Source organism: Sebastes umbrosus, chromosome 13, assembly GCF_015220745.1.
Source record: "Sebastes umbrosus isolate fSebUmb1 chromosome 13, fSebUmb1.pri, whole genome shotgun sequence".
NCBI lineage: Eukaryota > Metazoa > Chordata > Actinopteri > Perciformes > Sebastidae > Sebastes > Sebastes umbrosus.
The window spans coordinates 23,756,331-23,775,612 of NC_051281.1; the positions used below are offsets into that span (position 1 = coordinate 23,756,331).

The 19,282-nt window shown below is 39.9% G+C and overlaps 1 protein-coding gene across 1 annotated transcript; it reads right to left on the reverse strand.

Moving 5' to 3' along the window:
• Positions 1-731: 731 nt before the first annotated feature.
• Positions 732-18,100, reverse strand: ccnyl1 (cyclin Y-like 1). The gene is made up of 10 exons (XM_037789990.1): positions 17,308-18,100; positions 14,415-14,489; positions 12,832-12,875; positions 12,208-12,308; positions 10,194-10,229; positions 10,032-10,083; positions 7,313-7,432; positions 6,036-6,202; positions 2,648-2,810; positions 732-2,433 (listed from the first exon to the last, which is right to left on the reverse strand). Exons 1-10 carry the CDS (start codon positions 17,468-17,470, stop codon positions 2,317-2,319), a joined length of 1,038 nt encoding a protein of 345 aa, XP_037645918.1. The 5' UTR covers positions 17,471-18,100; the 3' UTR covers positions 732-2,316.
• Positions 18,101-19,282: the final 1,182 nt, after the last annotated feature.

The window sequence follows — 19,282 nt, forward strand, 5'->3', positions numbered from 1 at the left end:
CCTGATATATCTCATTCCTCTGTGATAGAGTTAGAGCACCGTTATTGTCCAAAAACTATTAAAAAACATTAAAGTGGCAGTAGGCAACAATATTTTGGCATAATTTGGCAAAAATTCCATAATAACCTTTCAGTATATTGTAATTCAAGTGATCTGAGAGAAAACTACACCTCTGCACCTCCTCATGGCTCTGTTTACAGGCTTTAGAAAATCTTGCCTGTGACGGCAGACTTTGACCAATCACAGGGCATTTCAGAGAGAGCGTTCCTATTGGCTGTTCCACAAAAGGAGATGCGCGTTCACGTCTGGTCTCTGCAGATAGTGAAAGCCTCGGTCAATGGCGGAACAACCTACTGGAAAGCTTGCTATTCCAGCATTGGCAGCAACTGCCTACACCTCAAAACAACCCAAAAAAAGAAAGACAGACTTTCAAAAAGACAGTCCAAACTGTTGATGTCGTTAGAAGGTAATGTGTAGCTCGCTGCGGTAGCCTCCTCAGATGTAGCGAGCACGTATGAAGCGCGTGCATATGCCCGTTCTCGTGTGGGAGGAGGGGCTTCGGACAGAGAGGGGAGAGCGGAGAGAGGAGAGAGAGGAGAGAGCAGCTCGAGGGGATGCAGGATTTTGCGTTTTCCGGATTTCTACGCACTGCAGCTTTAATGAGCCATATTGTTGCACTGGGTGACGTGTTCCTTCGTTACTATGAACACACACTGTTGTAGTAGTAGTTGTAGTAGTGTACTGTACACCGCCCTGCTGCTGTAAATACTCAATAGCCGGGATGCAAACGCAGGTATGATGAAAAAGAGGGAGCTACCCGAAGTAAAAAAAACAAAACATTATTGTATATTTTAAGAATTAGGCTTCTAGTGCGTTTTAGCCCACAAAGTGTGTAAATAGCTATCGATATTGAATTTATTCCTGACTGATCAGAATGTTTGTAACTAAGAATCATTAGACCTTATTTATTATTTACTTCTTGACACCTTCACTGTAAGGTTTATCAAGGGATGCCACAATGATGGTTAATATATTGTTTTACTAGAAACATAAATTCACTCTTATTCAACTAAACTAAACACGGTTACTTTAAGGGGGAACATGTTTTATCCAGCCTATATATTGGTTTTAAATTAAATTATTTATAAAATAAACCTATGCCAAAAATAACAAGACTTGATTCAAATCATGTGAAGCTACGGAATCAACTCAACTTCTAAAAGTGTAATGTAAATAAAGATAATTAATTAATTCAGCCCAAAAACATCTGTTTGCCGTGTATGGAAAATGCAGCCCATTCAGTGGACTTTTTAAAGCTTACTGCGGCAAATGTCACGTTGCTGCCACCGGTGTTTTCTGAGGTAGCTCCGCTTTCTACTCTGCAGGGACATCAGCTGAGCGCGCTCACACACACAGTCAGAGAGCATGTGGTGGCAGGACTGATACAGACAAACAGGCATGTGTCTCTATCATCATAATGCTCGCATTGTTTTGAAGCGGAGGCTGGTGGTCGTAAAGTGTCCGGTGATCTCGACACTGGTGTGTTCACAGACAAACTTCCTGGCATCTGCTACTGTCAGCCACGGTGCAGCAACATTAGAGTTAACAACCACGTAACCACTGACGACTGACACTGACAGTTGAGTAGAATGTTTTTGCTCAATGCCGTTCACGAAGCATGACACTAGAATCCCTAGATCCCTGCACTAGAAGCGCCAAATATGTATTAATCCACTGCTAAAAATAGTCCAATAAATGCACTATTTCCTCCTCTGAGTAACATTTGATGAAAATTACAATGGCAGCTGTTTTAGGAAATTACTGAACGCAGACGGGGTAGGGAAGTCAGAAAGTGCAGAGAGACTGACAGAGAAACGCATTGTTGTTTTGGTCTTCTCATAGATTTTGGAGACAACAACTAAAGTATAGAATAACACCAGGCTGCATGGAATAATTCAAATATTTTGGGGAAAAAAATTACATTTTCATGACAATACAAAGACTACCCCTCAAAGATAACTGCAGTAGCGCAATTCCTACTTAACACTTGCCGGGAAATAAGTACGAAATAAATAAGGGATTTGTAAAAACAATAGTTGTGTGGTGACTTTTTAGGTTAACACGTCAATTGCAAGTGTACTTTGACAATCACGCAGCTCTACAGCCGTAATGCAAATTACTGTTTGGGCATACAGTAGCATTTGAAGCCTGAATCCTGCCTGATGTGGCTGTGTTGAACCCGTGAGGTGGCCACCTTTGTCCGGGGCTGGCTGTGGGTTAGCTGGGCTTTGGGATTTCAGAGGGCAGCAGTCTGGCCTATGACAGCACAGCGTTGGAGCGTCGTATACCTATCAGGTTGTCAGCGCTGAAGGATCGTCTCATCGCTGGTCGACTAAGGTCCTTATACCTGTCTTCACATAGTCTTGAAATGGCCTGGACGGAAAAAACACACTTACTGAAAGGTTCTCATAGAAAAAGTAAATAGATCATTGCATTTTAATCAGGTGTTTGAATTTTGCATAGTCAATAAATCCTCCTGTGCAGTGGGCTTTCTGCAGAGCACAGGGGTAAATATTACAGGTGCATCCTAATGAGAGAAACTGGAAGACCAGAAATGACTGATTGACGTCTGAGGAGGGCAGCTCACCTCGAGTTTCTGGGCGCGTTGGTTGTTGAGAGGCTCTAGGGGGAAGCCGAGGTTGTTGTCATCAGCCAGCTGCCGCAGATCAAAGTAGTACTTGGCATAGACACTGGCTGGCACGTTGATATTAAACTGGAGAAGTTCCAGGAAGTGGCGCTCCATCTCATTCCTGAAGGGTGGGAAGAGACCTGAGGGTTATTCCAGACAGCCAAAACTTCCTATAAGAACTAGCTGACAGCTCTCGTCTACAGATGTCACGATTAGTGCTGCACGGTATACCGATATTGAAAAAGCACACTCCAAAGCACACTCCAAATTTCAAATATCAGGAAATCATTTCTAACATCCTACGTCAATTGAACCACATCTAACCTGCATTTCTGAGCTTCTGCTACATAGTGTAATTCAAATGGACAGCAGGTGGATTAAATGTCGTAAATTATATTTTACAGTTTTCTTATTGAAAACCCTTAGTTATGACAAGTTATTCTTGAGTTATTGCCGTTGACTGTGATCCTGTTCCGCTCACAACTTTGATAAAAAAGGCACATGAAGACCTGTGTATGAATTTTGATCAGCCACTTCGGATACTGAGGGTAAACGGTTGACAGCTATTCAACAGAAGGAAAGATATTTCTATCCTTCGTCCGTGATTACAGGTGATGTGATTTTACTCAAGAAATGGTGACACTGTAAAAATCAGCGGCAGGAACTTGTATATCAGTTATTTGTGCATTGACTTATGGATATGGAATCAAATCTCTTCCACAGAGATCTCCCACACACACACACTTGCAGGCAATCAGACATGTAGCTCTGATAACCCACGTTGAGTATCCCAGCTCATCTTTTTCCAGACTACAACTTCCATCATCCTTTCGCCTCCTCATCATCATCACAGCCATGAGAAAAGCTAAGGGAGGTGGTCACCAAGGAGACAGCATCTAGGATGCTTTGTTGGTCAGCAAAGGTGGTGAGAGTGAGCGCGAGTGTGTGTGTGATGTCTGGTCTCCCGGGGCAACTAATGGAGTGGGCGAGAGCCAGGGCCATTATGTAGAAGCAGTGAGAGCACTTGAGACCCTCCCCTGCATTTCTCTCCGTCTGTCTCTGTGTTTCTCTCTCTACCCTTCTTCCCATCCCTCCATCCAGACCAGAACCAGGCTCACAAAGACACTTCAATGACAGCAATGAAAACAGAGCAGAGAGAGTGTGGGTCAGACATATATGAGAGGAAAGAGAGAGAGTCAGAGAGGGATGGGGGCTCACGGACATGCAGGCGGTGCACGCACCTTTTGAAATCACAAAAAACAAGGAGGCACTTTCAACCTCTTTTACACACACATACACACACAGGAAAAGCAAGCAATTGTAGGAAATAAAGCCAGGGTGCTCCAAGTGCAGCCCCTGGCCTCTTCACCGGCTTATAGCCCGAACGACAGCAGAGATGCTCCAGCCTCCATCCACCCCAGCACTTCTCTTCTTCTGTCTGCTTTAAGTGCATCTTTGTTATATTTCTTTTATCAGGTAGGAAAGCAGTATGTATTGCCAGAACAAAAAAACATGTATTTGTTAAAAATCTCCATTTTCTTAAAAATGTGGGGCTCAGAAAACGCAAAGAGCCATCAAATTTAGGGATGAATTTAAAATTTCAGCCTCAACTCAAGATATATTTTTATTCTGTATTAGTTAAATAACTTGACAACTATTAATCGAGCCTGACAAACACAAAGTTACACCATTACTAGGGGTGTCATGACTCTCCAAATCCACATTTCGATTTGATTTAAGCCTATTTTTTTTCCAGCACTGACGGCTATGCCATTGTTCGACTATTGAGTCTTGATTCGTAAAGATCAACAAATCATTGGTTTTATGCCCCGACAACGGTCATTGACATTTTCAAATTCTTGTAATTCATGGAAAAACAATAACTTATTGCACCAGCCAATTAGGAACAAACTGTTAAAGCTGCAGTCGTTAACTTTGAGCAAATATGATAAAGGTTATTTCTGTAAAACAGTCACTATATCCTGACAGTAGTGCATGAGACAGATAATCTGTGGAACTAGAATGACTGCCTTGTGGTTGAATGCCTCCGCCAACCAGTCAAGTTGCAGTTTACATCCATGTCTGTCCAAAATGTCATCACTTCATCATTTTATCCTGTTAGACATTTTTGTTAAATTGTCATATTTAATATGTGAATTCTTGAGTTATGGACAAAAATGTGTTTTGCAAGGTCACAGTGACCCACCAAATTGTAATCAGTTCATCCTTGAGTCCAAGAGGATGTTTTTGCCAGATGTAGTACAATTCCCTCCAGGCGTTCCTGAGATATGGCGTTCACAAGAATGAAACCAGGTGGAGTTTGTACCAAATTTGAAGAAACTCTCTCATGGTGCTCCTGAGATATTGCTTCTTCAGATATCATTTCTGTAACTTTCTGAAAGCGACGATTCAGCATTCACACTAATTTCACCCTGTGATCAGCCAGCTATGCAGAAGTGAGAAAGGAGCCGGGGTTTTCTTCCCCTCTTTCTTGACACAACTATTTCACTTTTCATGTAAACAACTGGGACTGTCCCGAAATACCATTTTTTTTGGTCAAGCTTTGTGGCGCGGCGCTGACATGTTCTTCTGTGTGTCTGTCTCCGTCTCCTTGACAGTGCCGCTGTTACACTACTTTACACACACGCACTTCTACACACTACAAACAGCGATATCCGTCTGAGAATAACTGATATTAATTAATGTTGAGTCTGAATAAAGAATAATGTGGGATTATTCCTTATTTCATGGGCTATTTTGGGTTTTATACTTTATCATTACATACTTATATTTAAAAGAAAAGAAAAGAAAAAAACATTTAAATAGTGATTTGGAGGTCAATTATCACGGCAATGGTCGAAGCTTCGAAGCATTCGGGTCAGCCCTATAAACAACCGAGCACAACACTATGAATGTCTTTTACGAGAGACGGTCTGTGCGCTATTATCCCCATATCCCCCCTCTATCAAAGCTGGCTTTTCACCCCGCCATCGCTGCTCAGAACTACTTAAAACACATTCAATTTCCAGCATTGTTGGACAACACCTCGCAAAAAAATAGTTGTGATAGAGAACGTGGTACACATGTTCCCATAACATAAGTTATCCCCCTTTGTGTTTTTGTAATGAGTATAACATTCAATCCAAAGTGTCGTGCTACAATCCAAACTCGAATCTAAAATAAATAAATAAAAAGATTTAACATCGATTTTCAGAACAGGGCTTCTAACATGACAAATATTTTCTACTGATGCCTCCCCTCAAAGTCATTGACTGAAACCGATTCTGATTCCATCTCCATGTTCCTCATTTTCAGTGTTTTGTTCGTATAAAAAAAACAAACTCACATGTCCTCCACAGTGATGTCTTTAAGGATCTGGCAGTAGTCGACGTTCCACACAGCCTGGTCATCCCACACTTTGGAAGCCAACAAGATGGCTCCCAGGACGATGCGCTTCCAGTTGGCGGGGCAGATATCCAGCTCAGCGTAGGTCAGCAGGCGCTCCAAGTACACCTTGAGTAAAAAGGAGAAACATTTTAATTGGAGAACTGACATGGTTTTTTAAGAGTTGAATCCTTAATAATTTCCATATTAGTTTCCTATATGCTAGCAGGGAGAACAGCCAGTTGAACGCTGGGTTATGGCAAACGTATTATGTGCCAGCAAATTTCCCTATGCCTGTGTTTAGTGGCAATACACATGTACATGTTGTATCTAGTAAAACTGTGTTTTTATTCTTGTAATAGTAACAGCTTTGAGGATGATGGTATAGTTGTATTTTTCTTTCATACATTAATCACTGGAAACAGCAAAAGCCAGAGAAAATCAAACACACTACTTGCTACTAACTGCAAAGAATTTTGGAACATTTTGCTAATATTAATTGGGGCCAACATTTGTTTTACATTAGCTCCTCAGTTTGTAGAATTGCCAATCATGCTAAACTCAAAACAGCAAAGAAACTGTGACGGAAATTAATTTTGTTTTACATTGCTCGTTCATCGTCACATTCAAAAACAAATCTGCTCAGTCTTTCACATCATACATAATATGAGGCTTTATAATCATCTCTGATGTAGAGACTGTGTTGTGTGGTCATAACACAGACACTCATCTGTCATTTGTGTTATTTGGGACAAATCAGTTTGTAGGAGTTTACTGCCCTCTGGCGGCCAGTTTATAGTAATACCATAGTATTTAACTACATGAACCAAAAACTACTTATTTTTCTGTGTTCTACAACTCTAACTTAAACTTTATCAAATGTAGTAGTGTGTAATAATATTTAACAGATTACAGATAGAAGCAGCTTAACAAACAGCCTTGGACTGATACAGGATTCCAAAGGTACCTAATAGCAAAAATATTTCATAGACTGGAGTGTCTCAGTTCATTAAGGCTGTCTAGTTTGTACTAAAACTCTTAAAGATTAAGAAGAATTAAATTTGGATAATTTGTACGCCAAAATGTGCACGTGTTTCAAAACATTTGCACTCAACTAAACCTCTATTAAACTCTAGACTGAGTGCCAGGGCTCCAACAATAATATAATTATTCTTACAATGTATTGGTGTAAGCAAGATTAGGTGTGTAGACCAGAGCATCATAAAGAGACAGACTTACTAGAGTGACAATGGCACATTCTGCAGTGAGCTGTGCAGAGCTGAAGAGCGTTCTGACGAAGCGGTAGATCAGTTTGTGTTCTAGGTCCGCACGGGAGTAGTCATCTGGCACTGGCTCTCTCTGTATGGGACAAACAGTTCACACACACGTCTTAGGGAAGTAAGTCCGATTTAAGGTTATAGGTTCCTCTGGACTGATTTGCCTCTGGATTCTTGAAAAAATAACATAAGGAAATGGACCACAAACAACAAGTCAAAGAAACTAGAATTACCGCCTTGCAGCTGTATGCCTCCGTCAACCAGTCAAGTTGCAGTTTACACCAATGTCCACCCAAAATGTCATAATTTAAGCCTATTAAATATTTGTGTGAAATTGTCATAATTAATTCTTATGTTCTGGCAAAAAAAAACGTGTTTTGTGAGGTCACAGTGACCTTTGACCACCAAAATCTAATCAATTCATCCTTGGTTCCAAGTGGACGTTTTTTGCCAAATTTGAAAAAAATCTCTCCAGGCTTTTCTGAGATATCGCATTCACAAGAATAGTACGGACGTATGTATATACAGACGGACGGACAACCCGGAAACATAATGCCTCCGGCCATGGCTGTCGCCGGCGTAGAGGCATAAATAAGTGATGTGAGAAAGAGACCGTTTGGTTCTGGTTTTAAAATCCATTAACAATGTCTAAAAAGTGGAATAAGTTCACGTGTTAGCCGTAATTGCTATTCTGCGTTTACTTTCAGTCGCAAGAGGTTCGTGCAGCTTGCTCCGAGTTTCACCGAATCTCTACAACGGAGGTGGCGAGTGCAATGTTAACACTACCCATAGAGTCACATTAGCCCACACATAGCAGAATTTTGCTTTAATACAGGCCACAATCACGCTTGCTGAAAAGCAGACATTTAGTAGTAATGTTTGTTTCATCTGCGTGTAACTTTTAAAAAGCCATTTGTGATTGTTGTGACGTCAACATTGATATCGATTTTGACCCAAAGTCCTCCAAGTCCTCCCTCTATTTGATGTGATCTTCAGCTTGGAGTGGCCCTCCAAAAAACTGAGCTGTGAGGGTCAGCGGAAAAACAACTTCATTGTGGAATGAGACATCACTCATGGCTCATTATCACGAGTCTACAATTGAATGAAGACCATTTATAAAGAGCGCAAGAGAGGATTTTTTTTTTAACCAGTGAATCACATTCATTTTAATGATGCATAACCAGTGTTGGGCAAGCTACTTGGAAAGTGTTGTGTGCTAAGCTACCAGATACTCTACAATAAATGAAGCTTCCCCCCAAGAGAAATGTAGCAGGATAAGCTAAAGCAACATGGCAAAAGTAGTTTAACTACATCAAAGCTATTTTTCTTTCATATCTTCCATTTACAGTCAGTGAACCAAATTTATTCCAAGTCAATGCTATTAACATAAAAAGAAATAATATAATACAAATATATAATATAAATTATACAATAATATAATTAGAGATGCTCCAATCATGTTTTTGCCACCAATTGTATACAAGCCTCCAGACTAACTTTTTTCACCACCAGTTGTACCGAAAAATAATTTCAATAATCCCGAAGTCAGTGTAAACCCTCAAAAATTCTAAATGTTGTCCTTTTACTTTTGTTATTGTCATCTTTAGTGGTTATTTGCATAAAACCACACAATTCAAATGATTAGGAAAAAATATATTGTATTTTTACTTAAATATTTTCTTTGAATAAAAAAAAAAGTCTTGGCATTAGTAGTTTTAATTCTATGTAGTCCTATTATAAGCTGCTTAGAGTTAGTGTTAAGAAGTTAAACAGGTCATAATTCTCTCTCTATTGTCTATTTTATATTGCTGTGAAAGCATCTCAACAACTGCATTTATTAAAGTTTCTCGCTAAAAACACATTTTAATTTGAACACATCATGATAACGTTATGAAAGTTATGAAAGCATCACAATGTCCTCCGTTAACAGCTGTTAGCTCCGTTATTTAACAAAGCAGGACTATGCTGCCCACCAGCATGTTTTCTTTAGTTTTACTAGTAACCACATGCGCAGCTCCTGGCCGGTGAACGAGGTGGGGGACAGGACTGTTTGAGAAAATGTAGCTTGTGTGCACGCTACCTCACAACTCGATCGATAAAAGAGCTAAGATACTGAAAAGCTATTTGAATGAGAAAGCAGCGACGCTACCACCACACGACTGAGAAATGTAGTTAAACTAGTAACGCCGCTACTGCCCAACACTGTGCATACCCGACCACTACTGTATGTGTTTGTTTTTGAACTGTTCGCATGGTGTTATGGATAACCCTCAATGCCAGGTCAGTGCAGAAAACTGTCAATTTGAAGGAAGTAAGGGGAATACAGCTGTCACTACACAAAGCAAAGTTTTGTATTCTGACATCGCTATGTTTCACATGGACGTGCAATCAGACGGAAAATACATTTCAGACAATGGTTAACTAGCTTGGCGTATGCTATATGGTCATGGTTTTCCCCAGTTGTTTGGTTCAGATGCAACATGCAAGTAAATGCTAATAAAATGCAGCAAAATCTTAAAATGCTCAGACCGACTGACTGGTTAGATAGATGTACAAAATAATAGACATATGACTGGATGAATCAAAAGTATTGGCTTGAAGCAATGACTTTTTGCTCATCTGTCTTGCTGATTGGAGCCAGGTGATGAGACTCTCTGACTAGCAAACAGAGACATACTCACTGATAAGGGGTGCAACTTCTCATCAAAGATGTCCAGTGACCTGCCTGAGTCCCTGAGGAACATATAATACATCCGTCAACACACTTCACACACTTACCAGTTTTAGCAACATGATGTGCCACAAATTACATGATTGAGATCAAATAAAAAATGTACAGCTACCTGTTTTTGATGTGGTAGTATATTGCTAATGTGACACTGGAGAAAGAGAGAAAAAAACAGAAAAGACAAATAGTGTTGAGTATTTTTTGCCTTTAAAGTCCCCATCATGAAATGAAAAATACATTTTCCCAGTTTTAATCCTGTGTCCCTGTGTTAGGTGTTCATTTATCTCTTGTTATATGCCAAAAATATGTCCAAAAATCGGCATCAGAGTATTTCTACATTAAAATCTGATCAATCTTTTCACTCAAAAGGTGTCAAACATATGGCCCAGGGGCCAGAACCGGCCCACTGGATGACTTTGCAAAGTGTAAAAATTGCAGAGAAGTAATTTTTCACTAAAACACTACTATTCCTATTTTGGGGTCGCACTGTCCTAATAAGAGTAGCAGGCCCTATGCTGAATACGCTAGTGTAGATCCCACATGCTTAAGTACAGACGAGGCTACATGACAACAACACTGTCAAGCTGCTGTTCATGCAGGATCCGCCGGTGGGAAACGTCTTTCTCAAAAAGGAGAAAAGTGGACACAGAGTTTCGGGTTTTACAAGAAAAATGGACTAGTTCCTATTTCTTCACAGAGGTAAATGGGAAGCCAGTGTGCTTGGCGTGTTCACGGCACCTTTCAGTGCTCAAGGAATATAAGATTCGGCGCCAATGTCAGACTCATCGTGGCAGAAAATACAAGAACTTGCCAGGAAAACTGAGAACAGAGAAGATAAATTAATTGTTGGAAGGTTTGAGGAAACAGCAGTCGTCAGTTTTTAGTCGTAGCTCAGAGATCAGCATGACCTCTCAGGTTGTTCATCATCTCTTTTGTAAATGGATTTTTCATTAATTGTGAACGCTTTCAGAATGTACTTGTACTTCCTTACACTAACAGGAAGGGGAAATTTGGAGGTGTTGTTATTTATAGGTTACAATGCAATGGTTTTACTGGTACGGCCCACTGGACAGCAAATTGGACTGTACATGGACCATGAACTAAAATGAGTTTGACACCCCTGCTGTAAACGGTTTCAAATGTTTGATGACTCATCCTGCACTCATATAAACCGCAGTTCACCGTTTGTGGGTTTTAGTAGCTAACAGAGCAATATGTAGAGATAGGAAGAGATGTGTGTTTGGATATTTGTTGGCAAAAATCGCTGTTTTCATTTCGAAGACAATGTGGCTGAGGTCTAATTCCTTCAAGGGAAACTGCATATTTTCAACCAACTCGGTATCAGTGCAGCGCGGCAGTACATGCAGATGAACGTCCGCCGGATGACACAAAACGAACAGCGGACTTTTGCTGGCGGGGTAGCGGGGGGGCTCCGGGCTACTGCCCGTGCTACTGCCCGTGCTACTGCCCGTGCTACTGCCCGTGCTACTGCCCGTGCTACTGCCCGTGCTACTGCCCGTGCTGCAGTATCACCGAGCCGGTTGACACTCTGCACTCTCTTTCATATCTCCCTCGTAGTCTGCCTGATCTAACAACAGGCGAGGGAGGTGTGTATGCGTGGAGCCGACAGTCCTCTGCTCTGTAGCTCCGTATCGAGCTAAACTCTAAGCCCGCCCACTTTTAGTGGTCCACTAAAATGCGAAGGATTTGATTTAAATCCCTCCTGTAACTGTGCATCATTCAAATATTCCGTTTACAGAAGATAAAGACGCTCCAACTTCCGTTTCACAGGGACTTTAATAAAAATAATCTCAATGGGAGAACAACGTGCTGTGTGTGTGTGTCAGACTTTATGGTGTGACAAAACATCTGCACACATTCAGCAAGGAGGCGTCATTTAAACACTGTGGGATAATCCTGTGTTTTTCGAAATTCACTGAAATAATGTCCTTACAAACGACTGTCCTAAATTAGGCGTAAGAGCATCTGTTTTAGTCACGCATCCGTTAAGTATTACTCTAGGATTACCATGCTGTGATGCAACAGGATTTTCTCATGTGAAATCAGCGACTTTTGGATAACACAGCCTCGTCTGTTTGTGTTTCTCTGTGTGTGGGAAATTCTCTCACCATTTGATTGTGCTTTTGAGGTTTGGCTGGCTGACGGTGTTGTCGTCTATGAAGATCGTGGAACAGGAGCTGTATTTCTTTGACAGTGGACCAGGAGATACCTTGAGACATTGAAATCACACAATCAACAACTCTAACTTATCACAGGACAGAAATTAGTCTTAGTGGCTGCATTTCTTTAGACTGGTTCCACACTTCTGAGTAGTTGCCAAAGTCTCTAATAGGTCTGTTGTTGTGCTCATTAACAGCCGTTTCCCCAGTCTGAGCCAATCAGAGTTTTGTAAGTAGGATTAAAAATCATGGAAGTCATCCTTTCTGTGCCAGAGCAAGGAAAAAAGTAGGGATGCACCGATAAAACTGGCTCTAATGTTGTTTTACAGGCTTTTCCACAATAACAACAATTTAATTCTAGATTGACATATTGAATTTGGTACAACAGTTGGTGAATATAAAAGAAATTAATTCAAACACAAAATATCTACTATCAGAAGCATAAACTAATTCATAAACTAACTGCCTTTAAAAACTTCAACTGGCCAATCTACGGCGTAAACTCCAAAACATTATAGCTTTGCACATATTCAGCAATCAGATTTATGATCAGCATTTAGATTGGAAACTTACATGACTGATATGATTTATGTGGTTGCTTTTCCTCTTGTCTCGTACTGTAAAGGAAGAGAACAACAAAGTTGAGCAGGAATCAGCATTCAGATTTCATACTGCATCTTGTAAAGAATCAAATGTAGTATTACACCTGAAATATTTGGTGATTGTTTGCTTGCAGCAAGACACCTACAGCAGTCTGACAGAAAAGACCTGTTTTAATCAGTTATTGACTTAATTGTTAGAGATGCCTGTGGCTCCAGTGGGTGTGTGACGCACTCCCACCTTAATCGAACTATACAGTCAAGTAAGTAATGAACATTTTTACTAGAGTTGGGAAATTCCAGAATCGATATATTTGCTTCATTTGAGTCTATGCGGAGGTAAAAGGAAGTTACCGCTTTTATTGTTGTAGTCTGAGTAACGTGACATCATATCCCTCACCAAAACAAAACACAGCCAGCTGCGCAGTGAGCCAAAACGACAAGGCAGAAAACGGCGGAGGGTCGGCGCGGATACGACCTACACTCTCACATGTTGAATCCAAAGTGGTAAACACTACACATCCAGTAAAGCATGGAAACACTTTGGGTTTCACACATTACCAGGAAAAGCAGAGCTAGACATCACGACTAAAGCTGCATGCTAACTCCGTCATGGACAGGAAATGCTATCGTATTGCAGTAACGTGCGGTCAAGCCGGCCGTCACTGGCATCTCTGTGGTCAAATCAGCTGACGCTACAACTGTAGAGAACTCATATACTGACATTTATGTTAAATGCATTCAAACGGCCCCGATGGAGCCGACCATGGATGTATAAAGAGAACGGAGAGCTACAGAAAGCTGGCGACGGATTTGGCGAAGTTAGCGGAAGCATACATGTATGACTACATCCAGTTTGCAAACAAACAAAATGAACTGCATATACAAAATACATATATGGAAATAAAATTGATGGATTATATTCACCAGTAGTTTAGAACATTACATGTCCCTTATAAATTAAAAGAAAATACCACTAATTTGTGAGGGAAATGTCTTAATAAATAATTCCTGACAATGACTGATATATTTGACTTCAGGACATCTCTGACTACATACATGCTGAATATCAAACATTTTTACTGTATCAATTTAGATCTTTTTTTTAGATAAGTAAAAGTCCCTAGAAAAGTGTATGATTCAACTTTTTCCCATGGTTTAGTGTTAAATTTATTTTGTTAGTGGTCTAACAAAAATTGCAATAAATTGTAATATCAAATCGCAATACTTATAGAATCGCAATACATATCGATTTGGAACCCAAGTATGGTGATAGTGTCAAATCGGGAGATAGGTGTATCATCCTAGCCCAAATTTTTACACCACTGTTAAGACTGCAACAACTATAAAAGCAGGGCCTATGATTAAAATTAGACAATTGCATGGATATTAAAACATGCAGTATAGAATAAAAACCTCAGTCACTGAAAACATATTTCTTAATATTCAACAATAAATCTCATGTTTCAGCTGTGCACGTTTGCTCTTCAAAAGGATATTATGGAAGACAGCTAATGTGAGTCATTGCTGTGTGTGTGCCATGTTAGGATTGCTCACCGTCTGTCTGGGACTTGCTAAGGAAGATGGTGCTCGCTCGGGCGTGGTCAGACGGGTTAGACTCCGAGGCCAGCTCTGAGAAAACAAGAAGTGTACATAAGTGCTTTATAATGGCAATCTGTCAACAAAGGCACCTTGTGTACTGCTTAGCGCTCACTTGTGGGTAATGATAAAGCCAAAGGAGGAAGCCATTAGCTGACACATGGATCAAACACACTGATAATAGCACACATTGTAATTCTGTACATTGTCATTATCCACCATGAAGAAATAATACAATATGAGTCTTTATCTCACAACAAAAAGCCTCCGAGATAAGCAGGAAGGGAAGATTGCTGCAGTACTGATTTGGCAGAGCTTCACCAGGGAAGATATCGCTTGTCTGATTATATCTGTGGGTCGGAGACTGCATGAGACACCAAACAAATAAATATTAACTTGTGGACTGTGTTTAAAAAAATGCTACAATTCCGACACAGTTCACTTTCTGCTGAAAGTCAAGACTTTACTCTCATAATGAGCGTTTCATTTCAAATCCAATTTGCGAGTGTTTGCTCCTATAACTTTCATATTTCACTTTACATCTTCAGTCACTCAGTGTTAGCATAAAAAGCAGATACTGAGCTTCTTCCAGAGACACATATGATTTTCCCATCACCCAGTGGGTGACTGTCTTTAAATTGAGAATAGACAACCAGTCTTTTGACCAAAATATAAATTTAAGTGATCAAGTATCGTATTAAGGCTTTTTATGTCTCACACAAGTAGGACAGAGAGAACTGTAAATTCAGGCAATACAAACGTGAAGACAGCACTGGTTTATACAAAAGCATGACTTTGAGAATTGTGTTCTTTATCTGGATCCGTGCAGACAGCACATTACATAAAAGACTGGGGATTAGGCGATGGCAGCATTTGTTAAGCGAGGACAGCAAGAAGAGACATGAGGAATGTAGGAAGGACTGTTGGACAGATTCTGACCCTCACCCTTGCCAACAGCTGCTCTCACCAAACTGCACTCACGCACTACTGTCCACAACAACATGAATGGGATGAACACTGCGCATGTCTGGGAGTGAATGAGGAGTGGCAACACTAGGACTTATAGTACAACACTGAGCTTGGGCCTACGCATCACATCATAGGGAAATATCTGAGATGCTTTCTGAATCAGGGGCCTGTATCACAGCATATCGTCAGCAAAAACACTGAGGGGGGGAGGGATTATTGTCTGAAGACATGTCCCATTTGCTAACCTTACTTTACAGTTTGTCTCTGTAACAGTGGGCATGGTGATGCTAAGTTCATGTCACTGAGTAGCATATTACAAGATTCAGTTCGTGCACAGATGGTCTGATGCATACTCTTATTTCTCAACACCCACCCACTCAATAATAGGCCATGGAAATAAAACTGAGAATAATGAATGAATGATGAGGGGCTTGTTTGTATTGCTAATGTCCGACTGGGTAATGTGACGTCAGTGTTAAGGATGCACCAATACCGATACCGGATCGGATATCGGGCCGACACTTACACAAATAGCTGGATCGGATATCAGTGACAATGGGGCCGATCTATTAAATTCAATGCTATGTTTATATACCATGTAAATTATATACTGGAATTTTAATTCCTGTTCAAGTTTTGACCAATTTGTTGCTGCATTAAAAAGGTTTACACTTGAATTGTAATTCCTGTAAATTTTGAAGATTTCTTTTTACCAAGTTGCTGGAGTTTGATTTATTATTTTAATGATAAATCAAATTAAATAACTTAATATCTATGTATTTATTGGTCACATTTTGTTTTACAAAGTTAGGAAAACAATGTTTAAGTCAAGTCTGATGTTTCCTTACACATAAAAGAATGATCCAAGTGGTATCTGATCAGTACTCGGTATCAGCCGATACCCAAAAAGCCCAGGTATCGCCATCATTATTGGGATTGAAAAAGTCGGATTGGTGCATCCCTAGTCAGTGTGATCAACATGATGCTGCAGTGCCCAACTAAAGAGTGAGAAGAATTTCATCATTATCATCAAAGCACTGCTGGCAGCAAGATGGCAAATTGGCAATAGCTTAAGAGGGTGTCTGCGTGCACATTTCCCTGCAGTTGTTATGTTATTACAGTAAAGGTTGACCTCGTTGGTTATGATGACAAGTAACTGGGTCTGTGTGCACAAATGGAGCGGATATTTGCAGATTCTGTCATCCAAATCAGTGTGATGGGAGTCATGTGAAGGAGCTTCTTCACTATGGCAGTGATGAATCTCCCTATAAATAAACAAACAACATGGGTGTGACCTGCATGGGTTCAAACACAGGAAAGGAAAGCCACAAAGGTTAAAGCTATTTAATCATCACAGGTTGCGCTGTGTATTTGTTTTGCACAATTTAAGACTATATACAACATAACAAAAAAATAAATGAATAGTATACAGTGCAGGAAGAGGCAAAAAAAACACTGGGCTTATCTGAAGCCCCCACCTAGAGACAAGATTAATATAAAGAAATAATATGACTACATAATAGTAATAACAGATTCAGATACTTTACTGCAGTAAAAGTACTAACGCCACACTGTGAAAATACTCTACTACAAGTAAAAGTGTTTATTTGTTTTGCACAATGTAAGACTATACAACATAACAAAAAAATAAATGAATAATATACAGTGCAGGAAGAGGCAAAAAAAAAACACACTGGGCTTATCTGAAGCCTCCACCTAGAGACAAGATTAATATAAAGACATAATATGACTACATAATAGTGATTAGGATAAGATATATATAATACCAACAATAACAATACAGTAAATATATCAAAAAAGACAAGTGTGTGTGTTGCATGGAAGTGTATGGTTAGTGTTTGTGTATCAGGTGTTCACCTACCATCTGGGACCTCTCTGTCGCTGATGTGCTGCAGGTAGGGCACCGTGTTGTCATCGCTCACCTCGGTGCTGGTCTGCAGCTCCTCCAGCCGCTCTGCAGGCTGTCTGGATGGTAGTTTGGGGCTGGACTCGGGAGATCCGCAGCATGACACCGTGTTACCCATGCTATAAACCTAAACCCCGGCGTAAAGCTTCACACTATCGCAGCCAAGTCAAAGTAGTGCAAACCCTTTCTGTCAGTATTAGCACAACACTGATCTCTGCGTGCTAAACCGACGCTGTCCACCAACAACTCCCTGGCAACGCATTCCTGTCCATGTGAGGGTATATATGATGTAGTGTATACCAGTCAGAGAGTTAGCCACACAGGCTCAACCCTGCTGAGAGAAACCCTCTGGTGTCTCATGTAATACTCGACGTGTTATTGTAATAACAACAAGTTAGTTAAACGCAGTTGTGCATTCATTCATTCAACATGCTAGAGAGTCGCTGCTAACGTTAGCTAACTAGCATTATGGCTAACTAGCATTGTGGCTAACTAGCATGCTAACTAGCATTATGCTAAGCTAGCTGACTAGTTAGCTTAACTTTTTCAGTTCAAAAAGAGATAAAATCAAAAGACTGTAGGCGAGAAGTCCTCAATGAAGTCAGCTTGATTAAGCCTTGTTCCGGTTCCTTATTAAACAACAGACTCTGTTAGCTGGCCCGGACTCCCCCCATCATCAGTGTTTCCAGCCCGTCGGATGTCACTCTCTCCCGGCTACCACCATCTGTTGCCGGAGCTCACTCATACAACACTACTTAACAGAGATGTTGTAGCCCCGCCCACTCACATATTCCATTCACTCCCATTGGCTGAGACTTCAAAACAAGGAGCTTTTGGAGCCCGCTCATTGGTTGAAGGAGCTGTCTGTTGGAGAGGATTTAAACCGATGAACTGTATTTACAACGCTACTATTTCTGTATCGTCACCGACATCCACACCCTTTATAGACAGTGGGAACTCTATCTAGCACTATCTACCTGTCAATCAATGCATCTCTCCTCAACCTATATGACTGGGAGTCATATTGTACTTTTTTATATATATAAATATATATATATATATATATATATATTTTTTTTTTTTTTTTTTTTTGACAGTGGAAACTATACTATAAAGTGGAAACTATACTATACAGTGGAAACTATATTATACTATACAGTGGAAACTATACTATAAAGTGGAAACTATACTATACAGTGGAAACTATATTATACTATACAGTGGAAACTATACTATACAGTGGAAACTATACTATAACTACTATATATATATACATATATATATATATATATATGTATATATATATTTATACAGTGGAAACTGAAGCCCGTCCTCTATCTAGCACTATCTACCTGTCAATCAATGCATCTCTCCTCAAGCAATATGACTGGGAGTCATATTGTACTTTATATATATATATATATATATATATATAAGATAAGAGATAAGATAAGATGAACCTTTATTAATCCCCGGAGGGAAATTCAGGTGTCAAAGCAGCAACATCAGCAAACAGAGTGAAACACATGAGAGGTAAAGGTATACAAAAATGATAAAAACAATAATAGAGATAAAAAAGATACAGAGTGAATGGGTGAACATAGTGTGTACAATCCGTCAATAAATAAATGTAGTATGTACAATAAATAAATGTAATATGTACATGCGTGCAGTCTATAAAGTGGTATATATATATATATATATATATATAAAAACTTTAAACTTACTTTACACTACATCCCATATACCATTTTATAGACTGCACATATTACATCTATTTATTGTACACTACATTTTTTTTTTTTATTGACGGGCGGTACACGCTATCTCCATTCACTATGTTCATTCACTATGTATATTCTGTATTTATATTTATTGTTTTATAATCTTTTTGTACAGCTGTACCTCTGTATCTGCGCTTTGCTGCTTT

Coding starts and splice junctions, on each gene's coding strand:
- ccnyl1 (XM_037789990.1), bottom strand. CDS start 17,470: ATGGGTAACACGGTGTCATGCTGCGGATCTCCCGAGTCCAGCCCCAAA. Junction 14,490..17,307: donor CGACAGAGAGGTCCCAGATG/GTAGGTGAACAC, acceptor TTGTTTTCTCAG/AGCTGGCCTCGGAGTCTAAC. Junction 10,230..12,207: donor CTCAAAAGCACAATCAAATG/GTGAGAGAATTT, acceptor CTCTTTCTCCAG/TGTCACATTAGCAATATACT.